Below are 20,908 nucleotides of genomic sequence, written 5' to 3'. Positions count from 1 at the left end.
CCAATTACTTGAGGCTTGAACCAGGGACTGCACACTATCAGAATGTCTCGGCTCATTGAAATTCTTCATTTTTTATCATTGCCATTAACTATGGGAGACAAATACCCAGGAAAATATAAGGACCTTGGATTTGGGCAGGCTTGCACTCAGGGAAGAAAAGAAAATACAAAACCGTCTTTTCTTGTGACCTCAACTTCTCCCTGGTACTATGCTTAAACCCAAACAAGTAAGGAAATAAAACAAATAAGGCCATCCTCTCCAGATTCTGATTCCACTTTTCTTACTTTCTCTCATTGGCTCCTATTGTCTGCCTACTCTTTTTTTTAATGTTAATTATATATTTATTCTAATTAGGTATATATGGCATCAGGATGCATTTTGATTCATTGTATGCAATTGCAACACAACTTTTCATTTCTCTGGTTGTACATGTTGTAGTGTCACACCATATGTGCAATCACACATGTACCTAGGGTAATGATGTCCATCTCATTCCACCATCTTTCCTACCCCCATGTCCCTTCCCCTCCCTTCTCTTCCTTTTGCCCAATCATAGTTCCTCCATTTTCCTCATGTTCCCTGCCCCATTATGGATCAGTATCCACTTATCAGAGAGAACATTTGACCTTTGGTATTGGGGGATTGGCTTACTTCACTTAGCACGATATTATCCAACTCCATCCATTTACCTGCAAATGCCATAATTTTATTCTCTTTTAATGCTGAGTAATATTCCATTGTGTATATATACCCCAGTTTCTTTATCCAGTCATCTATTGAAGGGCATCTAGGTTGGTTCCACAGTTTAGCTATTGTGAATTGAGCTGCTATAAACATGGTTGTGGCTGCGTTACTAATAGTTATGCTGTTTTAAAGTCCTTTAAAACAAGAGTGGGATAGCTGGATCAAATGGTGGTTACATTCCAAGTTTTCTAAGGAATCTCCATACTGCTTTCCAGATTGGGTGCACCAATTTGCAGTCCTACCAGCAGTGTATGAGTGTGCCTTTCCCCCACATCCTCAACAACACATATTGTTGTTTGTATCTTCATAACTACCATTCTGACTGGCATGAGATGAAAGCTCAGTGTAGTTTTGATTTGCATTTCTCTAATTACTAAAGATGTTGAATGTTTTTTCATATAATGATTGATTGTATATCTTCTTCTGAGACATGTCTATTCAGCTCCTTAGCCCATTTATTAATTGGGTTTTGGGGGTTTATAGCATTAAGTTTTTTGAGTTCTTTATATATCCTGGAGATTAGTGCTCTATCTGATGTATGTGTGGCAAAAATTTGCTCCCCCAAAAATGTATGGTCTCTCTTTACCTCATTGATTGTTTCTTTTGCTGAGAAGAGGCTTTTTAGTTTGAATCCATTGCATTTATTGATTCTTGATTTTATTTCTTGCACTTTAGGAATCTTGTTAAGGAAGTCAGAGCCTAATCAGATGTGATGAAGATTTGGGCCTACTTTTTCCTCTATTAGGCACAGGGTTTCTGGTCTAATTCTTAGGTCCTTGATCCACTTTGAGTTGAGTTTTGTGCATGGTGAGAGATAGGGGTTTTGTTTCATTTTGCTGTATATGACTTTCCAAGATTTTAACTGGAATTGCATTGAATCTGTATAGTACTTTGGGTAGTATGGCCATTTTGACAATATTTATTTTGCCTACCCAAGAGCATGGGAGATCTTTCCATCTTCTAAGTTCTTCTTCAATTTCTTTCTGTAGTGTTCTGTAGTTTTCATTTTAGAGGTCTTTCACCTATTTTGTTAAATTGATCCCCAACTATTTTATTTTATTTTTAGACTACTGAGAATGGGGTAGTTTTTCTAATTTCTCTTTCAGAGGATTCATCACTGATACATAGAAATGAATTTGATTTAGGGGTATTGATTTTATATCCTACTACTTTGCTGAATTCATTTATTAATTCTAGATGTTTTCTGGTGGAGTTTTTTGGATCCTCTAAGCATAGAATCATATTGTCAGCAAATAATAATAGTTTTGAGTTCTTGTTTTCCTATCCATATCCCTTTAATTTATTTCATCTGTCTAATTACTCTGGCTAGAGTTTCAAGAACTATGTTGAATAGAAGTGGTGAAAGAGGACATCCCTGTCTTGTTCCAGTTTTTAGAGGGAATGCTTCCAGTTTTTCTACACTTAAATGATGTTGGCCTTAGGTTTAGCATGGATAGCTTTTACAGTGTTGAGGTATGTTCCTACTATCCCTAATTTTTCTAGTGTTTTGAACATGAAAGGGTGTTGTATTTTGTTAAATGCTTTCTCTGAATCAATGGATATAATTATATGATTCTTATCCTCAAGTCTATTGATGTGATGAATTACATTTATTGATTTCCATATGTTGAACCAACCTTGCACCCTGAAATGAACACCACTTGATCATGCTGCACTATTTTTTAAATAAGTTTTTGTATTCTATTTGCTGGAATTTTATTGAGAATTTTTACATCCACATTCACCAGGGATATTGGTCTGAAATTTTCTTTCCTTGATATGTCTCTGCCTAGTTTTGGTATGCAGATGATACTAGCTTCATAGAATGTGTTTGGAAGGGTTCCTTCCTTTTCTATTTCATGGAATAATTTGAGAAATATTCATATTAATTCTTCTTTGTAGGTCTTGTAGAACACAGCTGTGAATCTGGTTCTCAGCTTTTCTTGGTTGGTAGGCATTTGATGACATCTTTTATTTCCTTGCTTGAAATTGATATGTTTAAATTGCGTATGATCTCTTGACTCAGTTTGGGGTGATCATATGCCTCTAAAACTTATCAATATCTTCAAGGTTTTCTATTTTACTGGAGTATACATTTTCAAAGTAGTTTCTAATTGTCTTCTGTATTTCAATAGTGTTTGTCATGATACTTTCTTTATCATCATGAATTTTAGTAATTTGAGATTTTTCTCTCCTTCTTTTCATTAGGGTGGCTAAGGGTTTGTCAATTTAGTCAAAGAACCAGCTTTTTGTTTTGTCAATTTATTTATTTTTTTAAAGAGAGGAGAGAGAGAGAGAGAGAGAATTTTTAATATTTATTTTTTAGTTTTCTGTGGACACAATATCTTTATTTTATTTTTATGTGATGCTGAGGATCGAACCCAGCGCTCCGCGCATGTCAGGCGAGCGCACTACCGCTTGAGCCACATCCCCAGCCCATCAATTTCTTAAATTGTTTATTTTATTTCAATTTTGTTGATTTTTGCCCTGATTTTAATTATTTCCTATCTTCTTCTACTTTTGGCGTTGGCTTGTTCTCTTTTTTCTATGGCTTTGAAATGTAATGTCAGGCTTTTTATTTGTTGACTTTTTCTTCTTTTAATGAATGAGCATTAATGAATTCATTAATGCAATGAATCTTTCTCTTAGCACTGCCTTCATAGGGTCCCAGAGATTTTTATAAGTTGTATCAGAGTTCTCATTGACCCCTAAAATTAATTTTTTTAATCTCCTCCGTGATGTCTTTGTTATTTAAGCAGCATTCAATAGTATATTATTTAGTCTCCAGGTACTGGAGTAGCTTCTATTTTTCATTTTACCATTGATTTCTAATTTTATTCCATTATGGTCAGATAAAATGCAGGGTAGTATCTCTACTTTTTTGTATTTGCTAAGAATTGCTTTAAGTCATATGGTATATTTTGGAGAAGGACCCATGTGTTGCTGAGAAGAAATTGTGTTTGTTCATTGATGGATGGAATATTCTATATATGTATGTTAAGTATAAATTATTGATTGCTTTATAGAGTTCTATAGTTTCTTTATTTAGTTTTTGTTTGGAAGATCTATCCAGTGGTGAGAGAGGTGTATTAAAGTCACCCAGTATTAGTGTGTTGTGGTCTATTTGATTCTTGTAGTTAAGATGGGTTTGTTTGATATACATAGGTGCTCAGTTGTTTGGGGCATAGATATTTATGATTGTTATGTCTTGTTGATGTATGAATCCCTTAATCAGTATGAAATGTCCTTCTTTATCCTTTTTCACTAACTTTGGTTTGAAGTTCACTTTATCTAATATGAGGATGGAAACCCCTGCTTGTTTACGCAGTCCATGTGAATAGTATGCTTTTTCCCACCCTTTAACCTTCAGTCTGTGGATGTCTTTTCCTGTGAAATGAGTCTCTTGAAGGCAGAATATTGTTGGGTCTTTTTTAAAAAAAATCCAATCTGCCAGTCTATGTCTTTTAATTGATGAGTTTAGGCCATTCACATTCAGGGTTATTACTGTAATATGATTTGTATTCCTGGTCATTTGGGTTTATTTTTGGCTTTTAACTTGACTTGGTTTCTCCTCTGATTGGCCTTTCTTTTATTGTAGTTCCTCCCTTTGCTGATTTTCATTGTTGTTTTTCATTTCGTCCTCCTGGAATATTTTGCTGAGAATGCTCTGTATACTGGCTTTCTTGCTGTAAATTCTTCTAACTTTTGTTTAGCACGAAAGATTTTTATTTTGTCATTAAATCTAAAACTTAATCTTGCTGGATATTAGATTCTTAGTTGGCATCCATTTTCTTTCAGAGCTTGGTATATGTTGTTCCAGGATTTCCTGCCTTTGAAAGTTTGGGTTTTAAAATCGGCTTAGATCCAAATTGGTCTCCTCCTTTATGTAATTTGATTCCTCTCTCATGGATTTTAAGATTCTATCCTTATTCTGTATGCTAGGCATTTTCCTTATAATGTGCCTTGGTGTAGATCTGTTGTAATTTTGAACATTTGGTGTCCTATAAGCCTCTTATATTTGAATTTCCAATTCATTCTTCATGTTTGGGAAATTTTCTGATATTATTTCATTGAAGAGATTGTGCATTCCTTTGGTTTGAATCTCTGTGCCTTCATCTAACCCAATAAATTTTCAGGATTGTATATTTTGTCTTCATTATCTGACATTCTGTCTTCCAAGTGATCTAGTCTACTGGTGATACTTTCTTTTGAGGTTTTTATTTGGTTTATTGTTTCCTTCATTTCAAGGATTTCTGATTGATTTTTTTCCCCAAATCTCTCTTTCTTGAAGTAATCTTTTGCCACCTGTATTTGCTCCCTTTACCCTTTGTCGGTGTGATCAATGAATGCCTACATTTGCTCTTTATTTCTTTGTCAGAGTAATTAAATTTTGCCTGTCTTTTCTCTTTTATGTCATTCTTCAATTCACAGATCATTTTAATTATGTACATTCTGAACTCCTTCTCTGACATTTCATCAACTCTTCTGTCAATGGATTCTACTGTTGTAGTATCCTGGTTTGTTTGGGGAACTTTCTTCCTTTGTTTTATTTTCCGTGTTGTCTATGTGTCGTCCTTTCTTGCAGTGCAGATCTGAGATATTACAGTTTCTAACCCACAATCTGGTAGTGTCCATGCAGATTACCTGTACCTCACTTTGGTATTGTGCTTCCAGTCCCCAGCCCATGTCCCCAGATGGATGCTACTGAAACTATAGGTGGTGGCAGCAATAGCAGGGGTAACTCAAGATGGCAGTGGGGGTGTCCCAAGATGGATGCAACCACTTCCAGAGATGGGGCCTAGCCTTCTGAGTGATTTGGCTGGTGGGTGGTCCTGGACCTGGGCTCCCTCACAGGTCCATAGGGACAGTCCTAGGCCAGGGCCTGGGCTCCAACATGGGTTTCTGTCTGCGAGGGTGGTCCTGGGCCTGACCTGGGCCTGGGCTCCCGTCTACCTACTCTTGATGTAGCTATTTTTCTAGAATTGTGACCTGTCTGTATCTCCTCTCTCTTTTCCACTCATTTTTTGCTGCTTTCACTCACTGTGTAACTTCAGTTATTTCCAAAATTTTGATGACCCTCAAATTCAAATTCAATTCGAATCCTTCCTGAGCAGTAGCCCAAATTTTCATTGGCCTAATAGACAGCGCCACCGTGTGGTCACCTGGGCACATCGGTCTTCTCTCTGCAGTTTGGACCTAAACATCTTCCCACTGCCTCCTCTTCCTCTTCCTCTTTCTCCAGTTGACTGAGACCAGAAACCTTCAAGTTTCCCCTAACCCATCCTTCACTTATTGCCTCTCTTGTCAGGCGCTGTCACTTCTCTCATCTGTCCCTGCCTCTTCACAGGGTTACTGCCTTTGCGCAGCCCGTAGGAGCTGAGCCTGGCTCCCCCACTGGCCTCTTGGCTGCTCTTCCCACTTCTGGTCTCCTGCCAGCGCACTGCATCCTACAGTCTGAGAAGTGAATCATCCAAAACCTCTGTAGCTGATCCCTCTCAAATGATAGAAAGCCTTCAAAGGCTTCCACTGCCCACACAATGAAACCCGTATGCCTAATGCTGCATCATGTTGGGGTTGGCAAACATTTTCTGTACAGAGAGAAACAGTAAATATTTTCATCTTTGTGAACCATACAGTCCCTGTTAAAGCTACTCCATGCTGCCCTTATAGCACAGTGGAAGCCAGAAACGGTGGGTAACTGAAGGGACATGACTGTGTTAAATGAAATTTATATTTTATATTATCCTGAAATTTATATTTCATTTCATTTTCATAGGTCACAAAAGGATCAAAAGCAGTTTTGAATTTTTTAACCATTTAGAAATGTGGAAATATTCTTTGCTCGTGATGTTTTGGCCAATGGGCTACAGCACACTACAGTGTGCATGCCCTGCTTTAAACAAGTCAGGCTATTCAAGATGGTTAGGCTGCCCACACAGCCTGCAGACACTGACCTTACAGGGAAAAGTGATTCTGTGAAGTCACTTCTCTTCAGATCCCCAATAGGTAAACCAGTCCCTGGCTTGCAGTGGCTCAGTCTGCTCCATGGCTTCATACCCTGAACTTTGCCTCCTAGTGAGATCCAGAGAGCTCCTTTGGTCAAGCCTATTGCCTAATAATCCAAATATGACTATGGGTAGAGGTGGAATGCTGTTTCTGCCCTCTGGGACAAGAAGACAGACAGCTTTGTTCCCCAGGTTGCTCACTCTGGGATGGCTGGGAGCTTTTGTTCCATGGAGATAAGAAGGAGTTGGGAGGAGACAGTTGGGGGGCATAAGGGTGGTCGGAGGGGGTGGTTGCCACATGGTAGACTATGAGCCCTTCAAAAGAGGGCCCGTGTTTATTACTTTTATGTATTCTTAGAACCCAGTACTCTGGAAGCTCTCAGAGAATATTTACCCAACTCATCTGTTAGGAAGAATTGAACCTGGTTTTTCCATACTCATAGGTTAGGGAGTAAGAAGGGAAGGAAGGGGATGGCAGTGAATCCCAGCAATTAAGAAAGAACCTTGGAAAGAGAGGGAAGGCAGCACAGAGCAAGGTAAGGAAGGGGAGGGAGAAGACCAGCCTTTGGTCCCAAGCTGGCAACAGGACCAGCTGGGAGGTGATGGTGCCAGGGCTGATGGGCCCATCGTGATGGAGTTCTTGGGGGAGAGTCCCCACTACCAGCAGAACCTGGCATCCACAGAAGCCGGGTTCTGAGTGCTCAAGACACGTTTTGCATCTCCAGTGTCTTCTGTAACTTTAACGATTCTGGATTCTGCTTTTGATTTCTCAACCAGGGTCTCATAAGGGATAGGAAATCTACCTTCCTGTAGCCTTCCATCAGCCGCTGCAGCTCCCCCTGCAAAGATGGTTTTGACATAAATCCCAATGGGGCCATAAATGCTGTCCTTTCCCCCAACGATGCTGAAGCCGAGGCCCTGGGGAAAGAAGAGGAGAAGGTGGGATTCAGGAGGGTTTATGCTGCTCCCTGGGCAGATGTTTCTAGAGAACAAGCCTTGGCCTCAACCAAGGAGTCAGAAAGGGAGGAGGCACCTTGAGTCTCATATATCTTTGGGATTAACAAAGGAATGGGAGGCTCAGTAGCATGCCATCCAGCTGGCCTGAATGGTGTCTGAAGTTCTCACATGAATCTGATGCTTCTGACACTAAAGGAGGCTGGGTGGGGATTAGACCCTAGCTCTCTACCTTTCCATTTGGTGACTGAGGTCATATCACTTCCTGCTTGTCAGTCTCAATTTCCTTTTCTTTTTAAATTTTATATTAGAGCATTATAATTATACATAATAGTGGAATTTGTTGTGGCATTCATCCATGCACACAACATACTTTGGTCAATTTCATTCCCCAGAACCTTCCTTTTCTTCCTTTCCTCCTTACTCCTACTCCTTTCTCTTCTATTGGTCTCCCCATCTTTTTTCATGAAATTCCTTCCTCTCCTCTTTTTTTCTCCTCCTGCTTTCACATAAGAAAAAAAAAATATGTGTCCCTTGACTTTCTGAGTCTGGCTTGTTTTGTTTAAACACAATGCTTTCAAGTTCCACCCATTTTCCTGCAAATGACATAATTTCATTCTTCTTTACTGAACCTGAAGTTCCCTGTTGTAAAATGATGATGATGTTACCTAACCCACAGGTAGGTAATTCAAGCACAATGTGCTTCAAACAACATGCCTGGAAACAACATTGAAGACATCAAGGACAATAGCAATAGCAGCAACTTACAATGGGAAAATTGTCCCTTCTCCTACCAAAGGCCCCCTTGTCCCCTTTCTGTTCTGCCTCCCACCCCTCTGCCTCTCAAGGACATCACTTCAGTCATGTGTTCTCCTGCCTGAACCTACACTGCTGTCTGCAGGTCATTCCCACAAGTTGACAAATACATCCTGGGATGTGCAGGTGGCTCTGGGAGGAACCTGTGGCCTAGCAGACATCTTCTGGGAGGCAGTGCAGAGAAGGTCAGGTGTAGGAGAAAGAAGGAGGGAATGAGGTCTACAGGAGGAAGAGAAAGGAGAGAAGGTTTGGCTTCCCCTACAGACCCACCAGGGAGGTAACCAAAAGACTAGGACAGACCCAGGGAGCAGCAAAGGAAATTCAAGCACAATGTGCTTCACTTTGCTGAAGAAAACTTCTTGGGCAGGCTTAGCTGATCCTCGAGGTACTTGTTTCCAGACTATGAACAATCTGAAGGCATAAAGTGAAGCTTATTTGTCAGTGTCTGGCTTCCGGCAAGTGATCGAAACACACATCTTGAGGAATAAAGCCAGGTCTTTGGGTTCAACTCACCAGGGTACCAGGTCATGGCCAGTAGCTTGGCTCCTAGACACACTCAAAGTGAATGGAATAGCAGCACTGCTATTGGCAATTTATCTCTGTCCAGCAGCTGCTGGGAACTGATTAGTAGCATTCCTCCTGGACCATGGTGACGGTGGCCTGTTAACCATCTTCAAGATGCCACAGGCCATGAGGTGAGCCTGTACTTTCCAGGAAGGCCATTGGTCAGGGTGCTGTTTGAAGCTTCTGGTGAAGGTGATATGTGTTTCAGGATGACAGGGATAAATATTACCTGGAGTAGCACAGCTGACCCCAGCTTGATCCTGGTTGAAATTATTGCTCTGGACAGGATAATGGTGAGAATGGGACCCAGGGGTCAGGGAGTCCAGGGCTATTGTCTGGGTCAGTTGCTTGCTAACCATGTGACCCTTGGACAGGCCCCACAACCTACCAGACCCTTAGTCTCCACTTCTATAAAAGGGAGATGCTAATGGGGTTGTTGTGTGGAGTCATGGGGTTCCCTCACAAAGTACTGAGCACAAGGCCTGGGTTTGGGTAGCTGGTTTTATTGTCTGACTTGATTCTGTCTCTGCCTCCATCACCTACCTGTCTTTCTAGCTCTGATTCCTCCTCTCCTGATCTCAACTCCAGCCTCACCCCTACCTGCCATCCTTGCTATTGATGAGGTCATAGGTGGGTAGACTGTATAGCTGGACATGGTAGGTCTCCCTCATTTCTGAATGTATTTCCTCTGCTTTGTTTTCCAGGTGTCTGACACCAAATAACATAATCTTATTTCATCCTGTGGCTCCATAAAGATCATTTATTGAATGTTATTATACACCAGGATCATCTAAACCACTTTTGGTCATCTTTTAATGAGTTTAAATACCCTTTTCCATTTTGCTTTCTTTTGAGCCTTACAAAAAAAATTAAAAATCAACTTTTCAAAAAGTACTTCTCTCTAAATTCAAGGAGAGAAGGTGTTGTGATTGACTAATCAGAAGGTGAGGCTGTTCAGAGAAAACCATAGAGGAGACAGTTACTCCCTGGTGATCTGAGGGGCACTCATTCCAGCATTCCTCACATCTGGACCTTTTTGTTATTCTCTAAGCTCCCAGGAGTGAGAAGAAACTGGAGACAGAGGGAAAGAGGAGTCCAGGTGTGTGGTGGAGCCCTGCCCTTGAAAGACCATAAGTACTGCTTAAATCCCTTCCTCCCACCACACACCAAAACCATATTAGATGGACTAAAGAAACCAGGCTTTCATTAGATCAGCACCTGGGCATCTTGGGTTAGTCCGAGAACTTTTATGCCTCTTCTAGTTATTTTAGAAACATGTCAACCCCATGCATGAGTATGTTTGGGGTCAGCACAAAGGAACATTTAGGATGCTCCTCCACCACCAATACTTCTGTTTCCCCTTTGATATTCCTCAATTATAGGGCAGAAATCAGCATGATGTCTCAGCATTGATGGAGAGCTAAAGTCATTTTGGATTCTCAGGAAGCTCCCACTAATAGCAAAAAGCACTATAGACCGTGGAATTATCCACACATAGCTGGTGGTATACATATTTTTAAACTTGTATATGAGCCCAACTTTCTTCTTCCAACATCTGAATTGTAGAGGTGAAATTAGGACCCATAAATCTATGTAAAGGATTTGGGTTTATGCAACAGATAAAAAGAGGCCTGAAAAATATCATGCCAGGAATGAATTAGGGAATAAGCTTTGAAAGTGATAAGGCAGTGGGTGGAGAATGGTGTCCTCAATGAGAAAAAAATGATCACTTCGTCTAATGAGAAGAATGTGTGTTGCTTGAAACTCAGCTGGCTCTGAGTTCAAAAGACAATTTTTCTGACTCATGGGGATGCCTGATTTGCCTGTTCCCATCCTTCCCTTGATGTAGGAGGTGCTGCTCCGGGACTCCCTGTTGGTAGTGGTCGTTGCTCACCTTGGCCTGGCCCTTCATCAGCACGATGTTGGAGATGACCGAAGCCTGGAGGCCCCCAGATGGCTGCCCAAGCTGAGCTGTGCTCAGTGATCGTGTTGGTCTTGAAGCGCTCTGCAACAAGGAACCAGGGCAGGCAGAGATGAACCATGTGGAACAACGGCACACACCTCCCAGGGAAGGCAGAAGACCCAGCCAGGGACAGGAGCCAAATCCCCTCTCTCCCCAGAGCCCACTGCACAAGAACTAGAGCATGGTTAATGGAATCTTGCACTCTGGTGGGCAGGGGCTGGTTCCAGGAGCCCCAGGAGCCAGCGGTGCTCAGCCTGTCTCCCAACAGCAAAGGCTTAAGGTCACAGATCACACTGCCCCAGGACAAGTCCCCAAAGCCAAGGTCCAATTGTCAGGGATGAGCTCTACAAATGGAATTCAATTCAAGAAACATTTACAGTAGGTACTGGGTAGTGGCCCAGAATGCAGAAACCCAAAGATTTATAAAGTTGGAATTTAAATTCTGGGGGAGGAAGACAGGTGGTTAGCTATGTGCACAGGAGAAGCAAAGGATGCTACATAGAGGCATATTGTGCCCCAGGGAGCTGCCCCAGAGAAGGCAGTACAGCTCGGTGATTAAGAGGGTGCCCTGGAACCTCCTTGCCTGCATTCTTTTCACGGCTCAGTCAGTTATCAGCTGGTGACCCTAAGGAAGTAGCTTAGGCAACTGTCCTTCAGTTTCCTCCACTGTAAGATCATGGTTCTGACAGGGCCTGCCTAAAGGTGTTGTTTTGGAGACTAGTTCTAGAAAGTGCTTAGAACGTGCTTCAGTGATGCTTCTTATTGCTACTGGCTTCTTTTAACCTTCTATGACCTAGAAAGACTCTTTGGGGCTTCCTTTGGGGCTTCGACCAAAGTGAACACAAGTTGCAAATATACCAGTTAAATGGTTCCTACTCACTGAGCTCTGGGATGCTGCAAGGTAGGACCAGGAGCCTAGGCTGCTGACTCCTGGGCAGAATCTGTCCCCAGGGTACCTGGGCAGAGGAGGCAGGAGAGCCATGGAGGAGAGCATGGCCTCTGAATCTGCCTGTCTTCACATCCTGCTGCTCCCCCACCTACTGATTAGGTCACCTAGGAACACCACTTAATTTCTCTGAGCCTTGGTTTTGTCACCTATAAATGATGGATATTAAAAGTACTGACCGGGGCTGGGGTTGTTGCTCCGTGGTAGAGCATTGCCTGGCATGTGTGAGGTCCTGGGTTTGATCCTCAGCACCACATAAAAATAAATAAATAAACAAATAAATAAATAAAAATAAAAGTCCTTTGACAAGGAAAAAAATATAAAAAAAAAAACTGCTGACCTATTTGGGTTGTACTCTCTTGGTTTTATACCTCTCTGGATGACAATTAAATAAAAGAATCTACATAAAACATGACTGACAGGTAGCAAACCTAGGATGCAGGTTTGCTCATTACTGTCACTGCCTGGACAACCGGCTCATCTTCTCTCAGTGCTCTTCCTCTTGCTGACTTGCAGCTGCCCATATCTAGTTAGGTGAGCTCCCAAAAGGGAACCACCAAATAAGTCCTGTAGCCCTAAGCTCCTCCCAAGGCTGTGGGCCCCACTTTCCCTCCCTCCTTTCTAGAAGCAGCTCCTCTCCTCTCCATTGCCCTTGCAGTGCTGGTTTGAAGACAAATGAACTGCACGTGGGCATCTGTAAAGGCTAATTTTATGTGCTAACTTGACAAGGCCATGAGTTTCCCAGATATTTAGTCAAACATTCTTTTTTTTTTTTTTTCAGTGCTGTGGATCAAACCTAGGGCCTCACACATGCTAGACATGTATTCTACAATGACGCTACATCCCCAGCCCTTTTAAATCTTATTTTGAACCAGAGTCTCAATAAGTTGCTGAACTAATCTCAAACTTAAAATCCTCCTGCCTCAGTCTTTCAAGTAGCTGGGATTTCAGGTCTATGCCACCATATCTGGATTGTTCTGTATGTTTTCAGGAGTGCTTTTGAATGAGATTGACATTTAAATCAGTAGACAAAGTAAATTACCTTTCCTGATGTGGATGGGCCTCAGCCAGTTAGTTGAAGGCCTGAAGAGAACAGAAGTCTGACACTCCCTGAAGTAAGAGAATCCATCCTGCCTGACCACCTACAACCTGTGGCAGCTCTCCTCCTGCCCTTGGACTCCAGCTGAAATATTGGTTCTTCCTGGGTCTTAAACCTCCAGAACTTCAGTCAGAAACTATACCATGAGCCCTCCTGGGTCTCAGATAGATGGCTGACAGGGCCCCTTGATGCTTTGGATTAAACATTAAGGGGTTGGATGTGGCCCTTTTGATGCTCTTCAACACATCCTTCCAGACAGCTTCTACCAACTGACCTGTAGCCCGTCCATACTGGCCAGATGAGCCTCCTGTTTCCAGAGGCTGGAACCCTAAAGTACGAGCCATCAAAGATAAGAGGCCAACTTCTCAGGAAGTGCCTCCCTATCAGTATCCTAAGCCTTAAGGATGAGTACTGGCTGCAGATGTTAGATTTTAGATGGCTCCAATGGGCTTCCAGAAACCCAGGGGTTGAGAGAGATCTCAGCTCAGGGAGTCACTTTGAAAGCTATCTTCTTCTGACACTGGGACACCAACATGGCCAGTTTGCAAGTGAAAAATAATGATCTAAGGAAGGGAAGGGAAAATAGAAATAAAATTTACTGAGCATCTACCATGTACCATGCCAGGAATCAAACAAATTGGACTTTGGAGCCCATCTTTGGAGAGCCCATGGTCAGTTGGGAGGTCAGGCACTAAAACAAATGGCACTAACAAGCCAAGCTGGTAAACACTGTGAGAGAGATACAGGCACCTCTTGATGAGCATTTAAAAAGATCATGAGGCCCATGCAGCTGGGGGTACCTGGAATGCTTCCAGGCAGGGTAGGTGTTGGGAAGGTTTGGGGGCACTATTTCTAGTAACAGAGATGAGAGAAGGGACAAGACACTACAGACAGAGGACACTGTGTGATATGAGTGGCAGCATGAGTCACTGAGAAAATGCTCAGGGAAAGGACAGGAGGGGGCGTCACAGGCAGGAAGGAGTGACATGTGCAGAGGACACTGTGCTTTGTGTCTGTTCAGCTCCCAATCTGCAAGCTGATGTCCTGTAGATGAGAAGGACATGGACTGCCACACCTGTTTGCACACTGTGAAATGGGTCTAATCCTGTGTTCCTTTCTCAGCTTGTTTTAAGAATAGTGACAATGTTTATAAGGTAATCCTAATTATAGGATGCATAGGCTTTGGAGTCATAAAGCTGACTTCAATCCCAGCCTTGTTACTTATTAGCAATGTGAACTTGCATAAATTCCTTAACCTGTCCAAGATGCAGTTCCCTGGCCTACCGCTGCGGATTATTGTGCAGATGAAACAAAGGGGTCCACATAATGCCTTATGAGCTTGCACATAAGGAATTTTACTACCTATTGCTTCCTAATTGCATAGAAGTGGCTGCAGTTACAAGTTCTTGGCACGAGAGGGCGCTCAATAGATGTCCATTCCTAGTGTGGTTCTTTGCCTAATGTGATTCAAGACCCTCTTCTGGGCAGGACACAGGACACAGGACTATTGGGAAAATTTCTTCAGCCACTACTAACATTGGCCCCTCCCTTTCCTCCCAATTCCCCAGCTTCCCCTCCCTTTCTTCTTACCGCAGCCTTTCCTGCTGGACAGTCCAGTTGTTGAGAGAGGGATTTCCGGTTACTACACAGAGAATAAGGCTGTCTGTCAGTGGAAGCTGCAGATTTCTTGGTCATTGGAAAATCAATTTCTCCTGTGCAATAGGGATTAACACCTAAACCAAGAGAGGAAAAGCAGGCAGAGATCATTTGTGTTCTCAAGATGAAAAGCTCCATAAGGAACAAAATCAGCCCCCACTGAACCCTCATTAGCCAGGGCTGATGCAAACACAAACCCTTTAGCATCCAGTAACCGGTGCACGATGGGGAGAGATGGCTGTTGAAGACCTGGGTGGCATTTTTATTCTCTCTGTTCATGCATCCCTTATTGCAGGGTGCAGTGAAAGATCAACTCAGCAAGAGTTCACATGCATCTCCTGCATGTCAAGCAGCAAGGAGAGAGAGGGAAAAGGCCCCAAGTGTCCCCAGGACAGGTGGAACTGAACCAAGGGTGACAAAGGGGAAGACCAGGCAGGGACGGGGAGGATCAGGGGATCCTCCAACCTCCCAAACAAGTCATCTACTTCTGTACACGAATTCACACACAGGCATGTGCACACCTCCCACAAAGAGACGACTCAAATCTTTGGGATCTAAGAAAATGCAAAGAATTCCGCTTCTTCTTCTTCGTGGGAATTCCAGACTTCATTTCGCCCAACCAGGAACTCACTGCATACAACTGCATACAGTTGGAAAACCCTCACAGACTATCTGATTTAACTCACAATTGTCTGAAGCAGCATTTCCCAGCTGAAATACAATTGGAATTTTTCTAGCAGCCATATTTTTAAAAGTGAACAGAAACAGGGGCTGGGGATGTGGCTCAAGTGGTAGCACGCTCGCCTGGCATGCTTGCGGCCCGGGTTCGATCCTCAGCACCACATACCAACAAAGATGTTGTGTCCACCGAGAACTAAAAAATAAATATTAAAAATTCTCTCTCTCTCTCTCACTCTCTCTCCTCTCTCACTCTCTCTTTAAAAAAAAAAAAAAAAAAAAAAAAGAGAAAAAAAAAAAAGTGAACAGAAACAGGTGATGCTAGGCACAGTGACACACTCCTGTAATCATAACAATTTGGGAGGCTGAGGCAGGAGGATTGCAAGTTTGAGTTCACCCTCAGCAACTCAAAATTTGAACAATTTTTAAAAAGGGCTAAAAAAAGTCAGCGGACAGGCCTATGTGGAAAATTCCCCCAAGGAAAAAATGAGATAAATTGGTAGTTCAGAGAAAATAAAGAATGGACCAAGGTTTGGGGTTTGCTTTTATTTTTAGGATAGGAAAGACTTTAGGTTGCGTATAAGCTGAAGAGAGGAAGCCACTAGCCAGGGTAGGTTGAGAAAAAAAGAGGAGCCAATGAGTGTGACAGAATGTGAGATGCCAAAAGGGAAGTGACAAAAGGGACGGAGGAGTGATGGAAAAGGGAGAGCGGTGGTCCATCGGGGCTCCAAGAGTGACGGAGGAAACATTTCCCAGCCAGGACAGCGCCTCCCAGCAGCGGCTTCAGTACAGGTAGGTGGTCCTCTCCAACAAGGACCAGTGTATCCCAGTGGACCAAGAGAGAGAAGAAGCCAGAGGATTTAGAAAATCACACTCTGGCAAGGGAAACACATCGTTATGGGTCAGAGTTGGGAGGAGAGCCTGGGGACCTAATCCAATCTTCCTGTGCGTCATATTTTTCTGGGTGTTTAATAAGAAGGCAGATTTCAGTTCCCGACTCAACCTACTGAGTCCATTCTCCACACTGCCATGGTCAGGGGCAACCTGTATGTTTGTCAGGCTCTCCAGCTGAGGCAGACAGCCATCATTAGTTTTGGGGGGAACCTGGTGGAGTTTCCTCTCTTATGTATTAGTGAGGAAATGGAAGCTCAGAGGGCTTCAGAGCAGCAAACAAAGAAGTCTGGATCATAACCCAGGCCTCCAGGATCCCAGTCACTCCATTTTCTGACCATGGCCGTGCCATGTTGACCTGCAGTTTGAAGAAGGACAGCACTGCACGGTTTGGGTTCAGAGGAAATAAGGACATGCAAACAGGCTGCAACTTTGGAATGGCTCACAGAGTCAGTCAACTGCAGAGTGATGGGCAAATCCAGCACCAAGATGTCAGGCCACACCCACCTCTGCTTAGGCCCTCTATGATCTAGGCAACCCTCATGCATGGGGGGTGGGGGCTCCTGTTCCTGCTACGGGTTCAGATCTGCAGAGAAGCTTTCACATCAAAAAAAAAAAAAGATCAAAAAATTTGATGATATAAAGGTTAAGATATCTTAGGTTAAAAAAATTAAAATAACAACAAATTTGAAAAATATTACTCAAAAACATATGGTATATATGTTATAAATATATGAAGAAGGTTTCGACCTCACCTGTGTGTGGAGGACCTCTTTTTGGTTTACTTTATAAAGCAGTGCATCAGTCATGGTTTGAGCAAGATGCAAAAGTCACACTGGGCTTGGATTTTGAGAATTGAACAGAGGGGCACTTTACAGGGGTGGGCAGAGTTAGGAGACTAGCAAGGCCTCCTTAGGTACTGGAAGCTGTCAAGCCAGAGGACAGGAAAGAAATACCCCAGCAGCTCTCTTCCACCACCAGTATCCTGTGGAAGTCTCCCAGTGACTGAACTCAACCAGAAATCAGAGGGTGACTCTGTAGGAAGGGGTCAGGTCCCAGGGTACAAGCAGAGCTGGCTTAATGGGCATGTAGCCTATGAGGCCACCAGGGTTGTAACTGGAAAAGTCCCAGCTTGGTTTAACACCAGGCTGCTGACATTTGGAAATTCTTAATTGTTCTGAACAGGGCTCCCACATTATCTTTTTATACAGAGCCCCACAAATTATATAACTGGTCCTGGGTGCAAAGCAAGACAGACAGAAACCCAAAATCGGTGGGGAGAAATGGGGACTAGAGAAGAATCTGCATTACAATTATTTTCAAAAATTACACTCCAGTGTGGCCTGTGATTGAAGAAATAGGTATTCACATATATTGCTGAAGGAATATTAGTTACTAAAATTTGGCCATACAGATCTCAAGCTTAAAGCTACACCTATCTTTTGACCGTAAATTTCATTTCTAGGAAATTATACTAAAGGGGGGGGAAAAGTTAAAGTTTATAACTTAAAAAGTTTAAAACAGGATGTTATTAATTTAAGAATGTTGCACCCTACTGCAGAACAATATGAGATATGTTAGTCAGCTTCTCATTGTACATTACTATTTCATTCAGTAATCAAAGTGCCTGAGAAGAACAATTTAGAGGAGGCCTCACAGTTCAGAGGTTCAGGCCATGGCTGGTCACTCCAGGGCTCTGGGCCTGAAGTGGTGAAGGAGCATCATGGCAGAGGGCACGGAAGGGGAAAGCTGCTGAGATCATGGCAGCCAGGACACAGTAGAGAAAGCCCAAGGAACCAGGGACAAAAGACAAACCCCAAAGGATGAAATATAAACCCCAGGGACCTTCATCCTCCAGTTATGTTTCTCCTGTCTACAATTATTTTTTTTGTTTTAATTAGTTACACATGACCGTACAATAACCTTGACATATCATACATTTGAATCACATGGGATACAATATCTCATTTTTCTGAGTGTACAGGTTACAGAATCACATTGGTCATGCAGTCACATATATACACACAGTAAAAATAAAAATGTCTGCTTCATTCTACTATCCTTCCTAACTCCCCAACCTCTCCCCTCCCATCACTTCTCTCTACCTAATCTAAGGTACTGCTATTCTTTTTGTTCTCCTCACATCTTCTTACGTGTATTTTGTATAACAATGAGGATCTCCTTCCACCATCCATGCAATTCCCTTTCTCCCTTCCCTTTCCCTCCCAACCCTCTTCCCTATGTAGAGGTAATCTTCTTCCCATGTTCTTCCTGTCTTCCCAATTTTGAGTCACCCCCCTTATATCAGAGAAGACATTCAGCATTTGTTGTTTGGGGATTGGCTAACTTCACTTAGCATAACCTGCTCTAATGCCATCCATTTCCCTGCAAATGCCATGATCTTATTATTTTTAGTGCTAATATTCCATTGTGTATATATGCCACATTTTTTTATCCATTCATCCATTGAAAGGAATCTAGGTTGGCTCCACAGTCTAGCTATTGTGATTTGTGCTGCTATAAATATTGATGTGGCTGTATCCCTGTAGTGTGTTGTTTTCAGGTCTTTTGGGTATAGACCGAGAAGAGGAACAGCTGGGTCAAATGGTGGCTCCATTCCCAGCTTTCCAAAGAATCTCCATACTGCTTTCCAAATTGGCTGCACCAGTTTGCAGTCCCACCAGCAATGTATGAATGTACCTTTTTCCCTGCATCCTCACCAGCACTTGTTGTTGTTTGACTTCATAATGGCTGCCATTCTTACTGGAGTGAGATGGTATCTTAGAGTAGTTTTAATTTGTATTTCTCTGATTGCTAGAGATGGTGAACATTTTTTCATATATTTGTTGATTGATTGTATATCCTCTTCTGAGAAGTGTATGTTCAGGTCCTTGGCTCATTTGTTGATTGGGTTATTTGTTTTTTTTGGTGTTTAGCTTTTTGAGTTCTATGTATACCCTAGAGATTAGAGCTCTATCTGATGTGTGAGGAGTAAAAATTTGTTCCTAGGATGTAGGCTCCCTATTCACCTCACAGATTATTTCTCTTGCTGAGAAAAAACTTTTTAGTTTGAATTCATCCCATTTGTTGATTCTTGGTTTTAATTCTCGTGCTGTAGGTGTCTTATTAAGGAAATTGAGGCCTAGCCCCATGTGATGGATATTAGGGCCTACTTTTTTCTTCTATTAGACACAGAGTCTCTGGTTTGATTCCTAGATCCTTGATCCATTTGAGTTAACTTTTGTGCATGGTAAGAGAAAGGGATTCAATTTCATTTTGTTGATATGGATTTCCAGTTTTCCCAGCACCATTTATTGAAGATGTTATCCTTTCTCCAGTGCATGCTTTTAGCACCTTTGTCTAATATAAGGTAGTTGTAGTTTTGTGGTTAGTCTCTGTGTCCTCTATCCTGTACCATTGGTCCACCAGCCTGTTTTGGTGCCAATACCATGGTGTTTTGTTACTATTGCTCTGTAGTACAGTTTAAGATGTGGTATAGTGATGCCACCTGCTTCACTCTTCCTGCTTAGAATTGCTTTAGCTATTCTGGGTCTCTAATTTTTTCAGATGAATTTCATAATTGCTTTTTCTATTTCTGTGAGGAATTCCATTGGGATTTTGATTGGAATTGCGTTGAATCTGTATAGTGGTTTTGGTAATATGGTCATTTTAATAATATTAATTTTGCCAATCCATGAGCAAGGTAGATCTTTTCATCTTCTAAGGTCTTCTTCTATTTCTCTTTAGGGTTCTATAGTTTTCATTATATAGATCTTTCACCTCTTTTGTTGATTCCCAAGTTTTTTTTTTTAGGATATTGTGAATGGGGTAGTTTCCTAATAGTTTCCTTTTCAGAGGATTTTTCACTGATATACAGGAATGCCTTTGATTTATGGGTGTTGGTTTTATATCCTGCCACTTTGCTGAATTCATTTAATAGTTCTAGAAGTTTCTTGGTAGAGTTTTTTGGGTCTTCTAGATACAGAATCATATCATTAGCAAATAGTGCTAGTTTAAGTTCTTCTTTTCCTATATGTATCCTTTCATTTCTTTCATCTGTGTAATTGCTCCAGCCAGTGTTTCAAGAACTATGTTAAATAGCAGTGGTGAAAGAGGGCATCCCTGTCTTGTTCCAGATTTTAGAAGGAATGCTTTCAATTTTTCTCCATTTAGAATGATGCTGGCCTGAGGCTTAGCATAGATAGCTTTTACAATGTTGAGGTAAGTTCCTGTTATCCCTAGTTTTTCTAGTGTTTTTGAACATAAAGGGGTGCTGTATTTTGTCAAATGCTTTTTCTGCATCTATCGAGATGATCATATGGTTCTTATCTGTAAGTCTATTGATGTGATGAATTACATTTATTGATTTCCATATGTTGAACCAAACTTGCATCCTGGGGATGAAGCCCACTTGATCATGGTGCACAATCTTTTTGATATTTTTTTTTTATCCAATTTGCCAGAATTTTATTGAAGATTTCTCTATATTCATTAGAGATATTGGTCTGAAGTTTTCTTTCTTTAAAGTATCTTTGTCTGGTTTTGGAATCAGGGTAATATTGGCCTCATAGAATGAATTTGGAAGTACTCCC

General features: G+C 42.0%; 1 protein-coding gene across 3 annotated transcripts in view; it reads right to left on the bottom strand.

Moving 5' to 3' along the window:
- Il16 (interleukin 16) overlaps positions 1-20,908 on the bottom strand; it is a 92,695-nt gene that overhangs the window by 32,022 nt on the left and 39,765 nt on the right. For all 3 annotated transcript variants that reach the window (XM_026388174.2, XM_026388175.2, XM_026388176.2), the window contains exons 3-5: positions 14,682-14,824; positions 10,978-11,088; positions 7,553-7,667 (exon numbers count right to left, since the gene is read on the bottom strand). In XM_026388174.2, coding sequence (XP_026243959.2) covers positions 7,553-7,667; positions 10,978-11,088; positions 14,682-14,824 — 369 coding nt within the window. The remainder of the gene's footprint in view (positions 1-7,552; positions 7,668-10,977; positions 11,089-14,681; positions 14,825-20,908) is intronic.

Source organism: Urocitellus parryii, chromosome 6 (genome assembly GCF_045843805.1).
Source record: "Urocitellus parryii isolate mUroPar1 chromosome 6, mUroPar1.hap1, whole genome shotgun sequence".
NCBI classification, from domain to species: Eukaryota; Metazoa; Chordata; class Mammalia; order Rodentia; family Sciuridae; genus Urocitellus; species Urocitellus parryii.
Note: the sequence above shows the minus strand (reverse complement) of the source record. Positions and strands in the feature narration are given on the sequence as shown.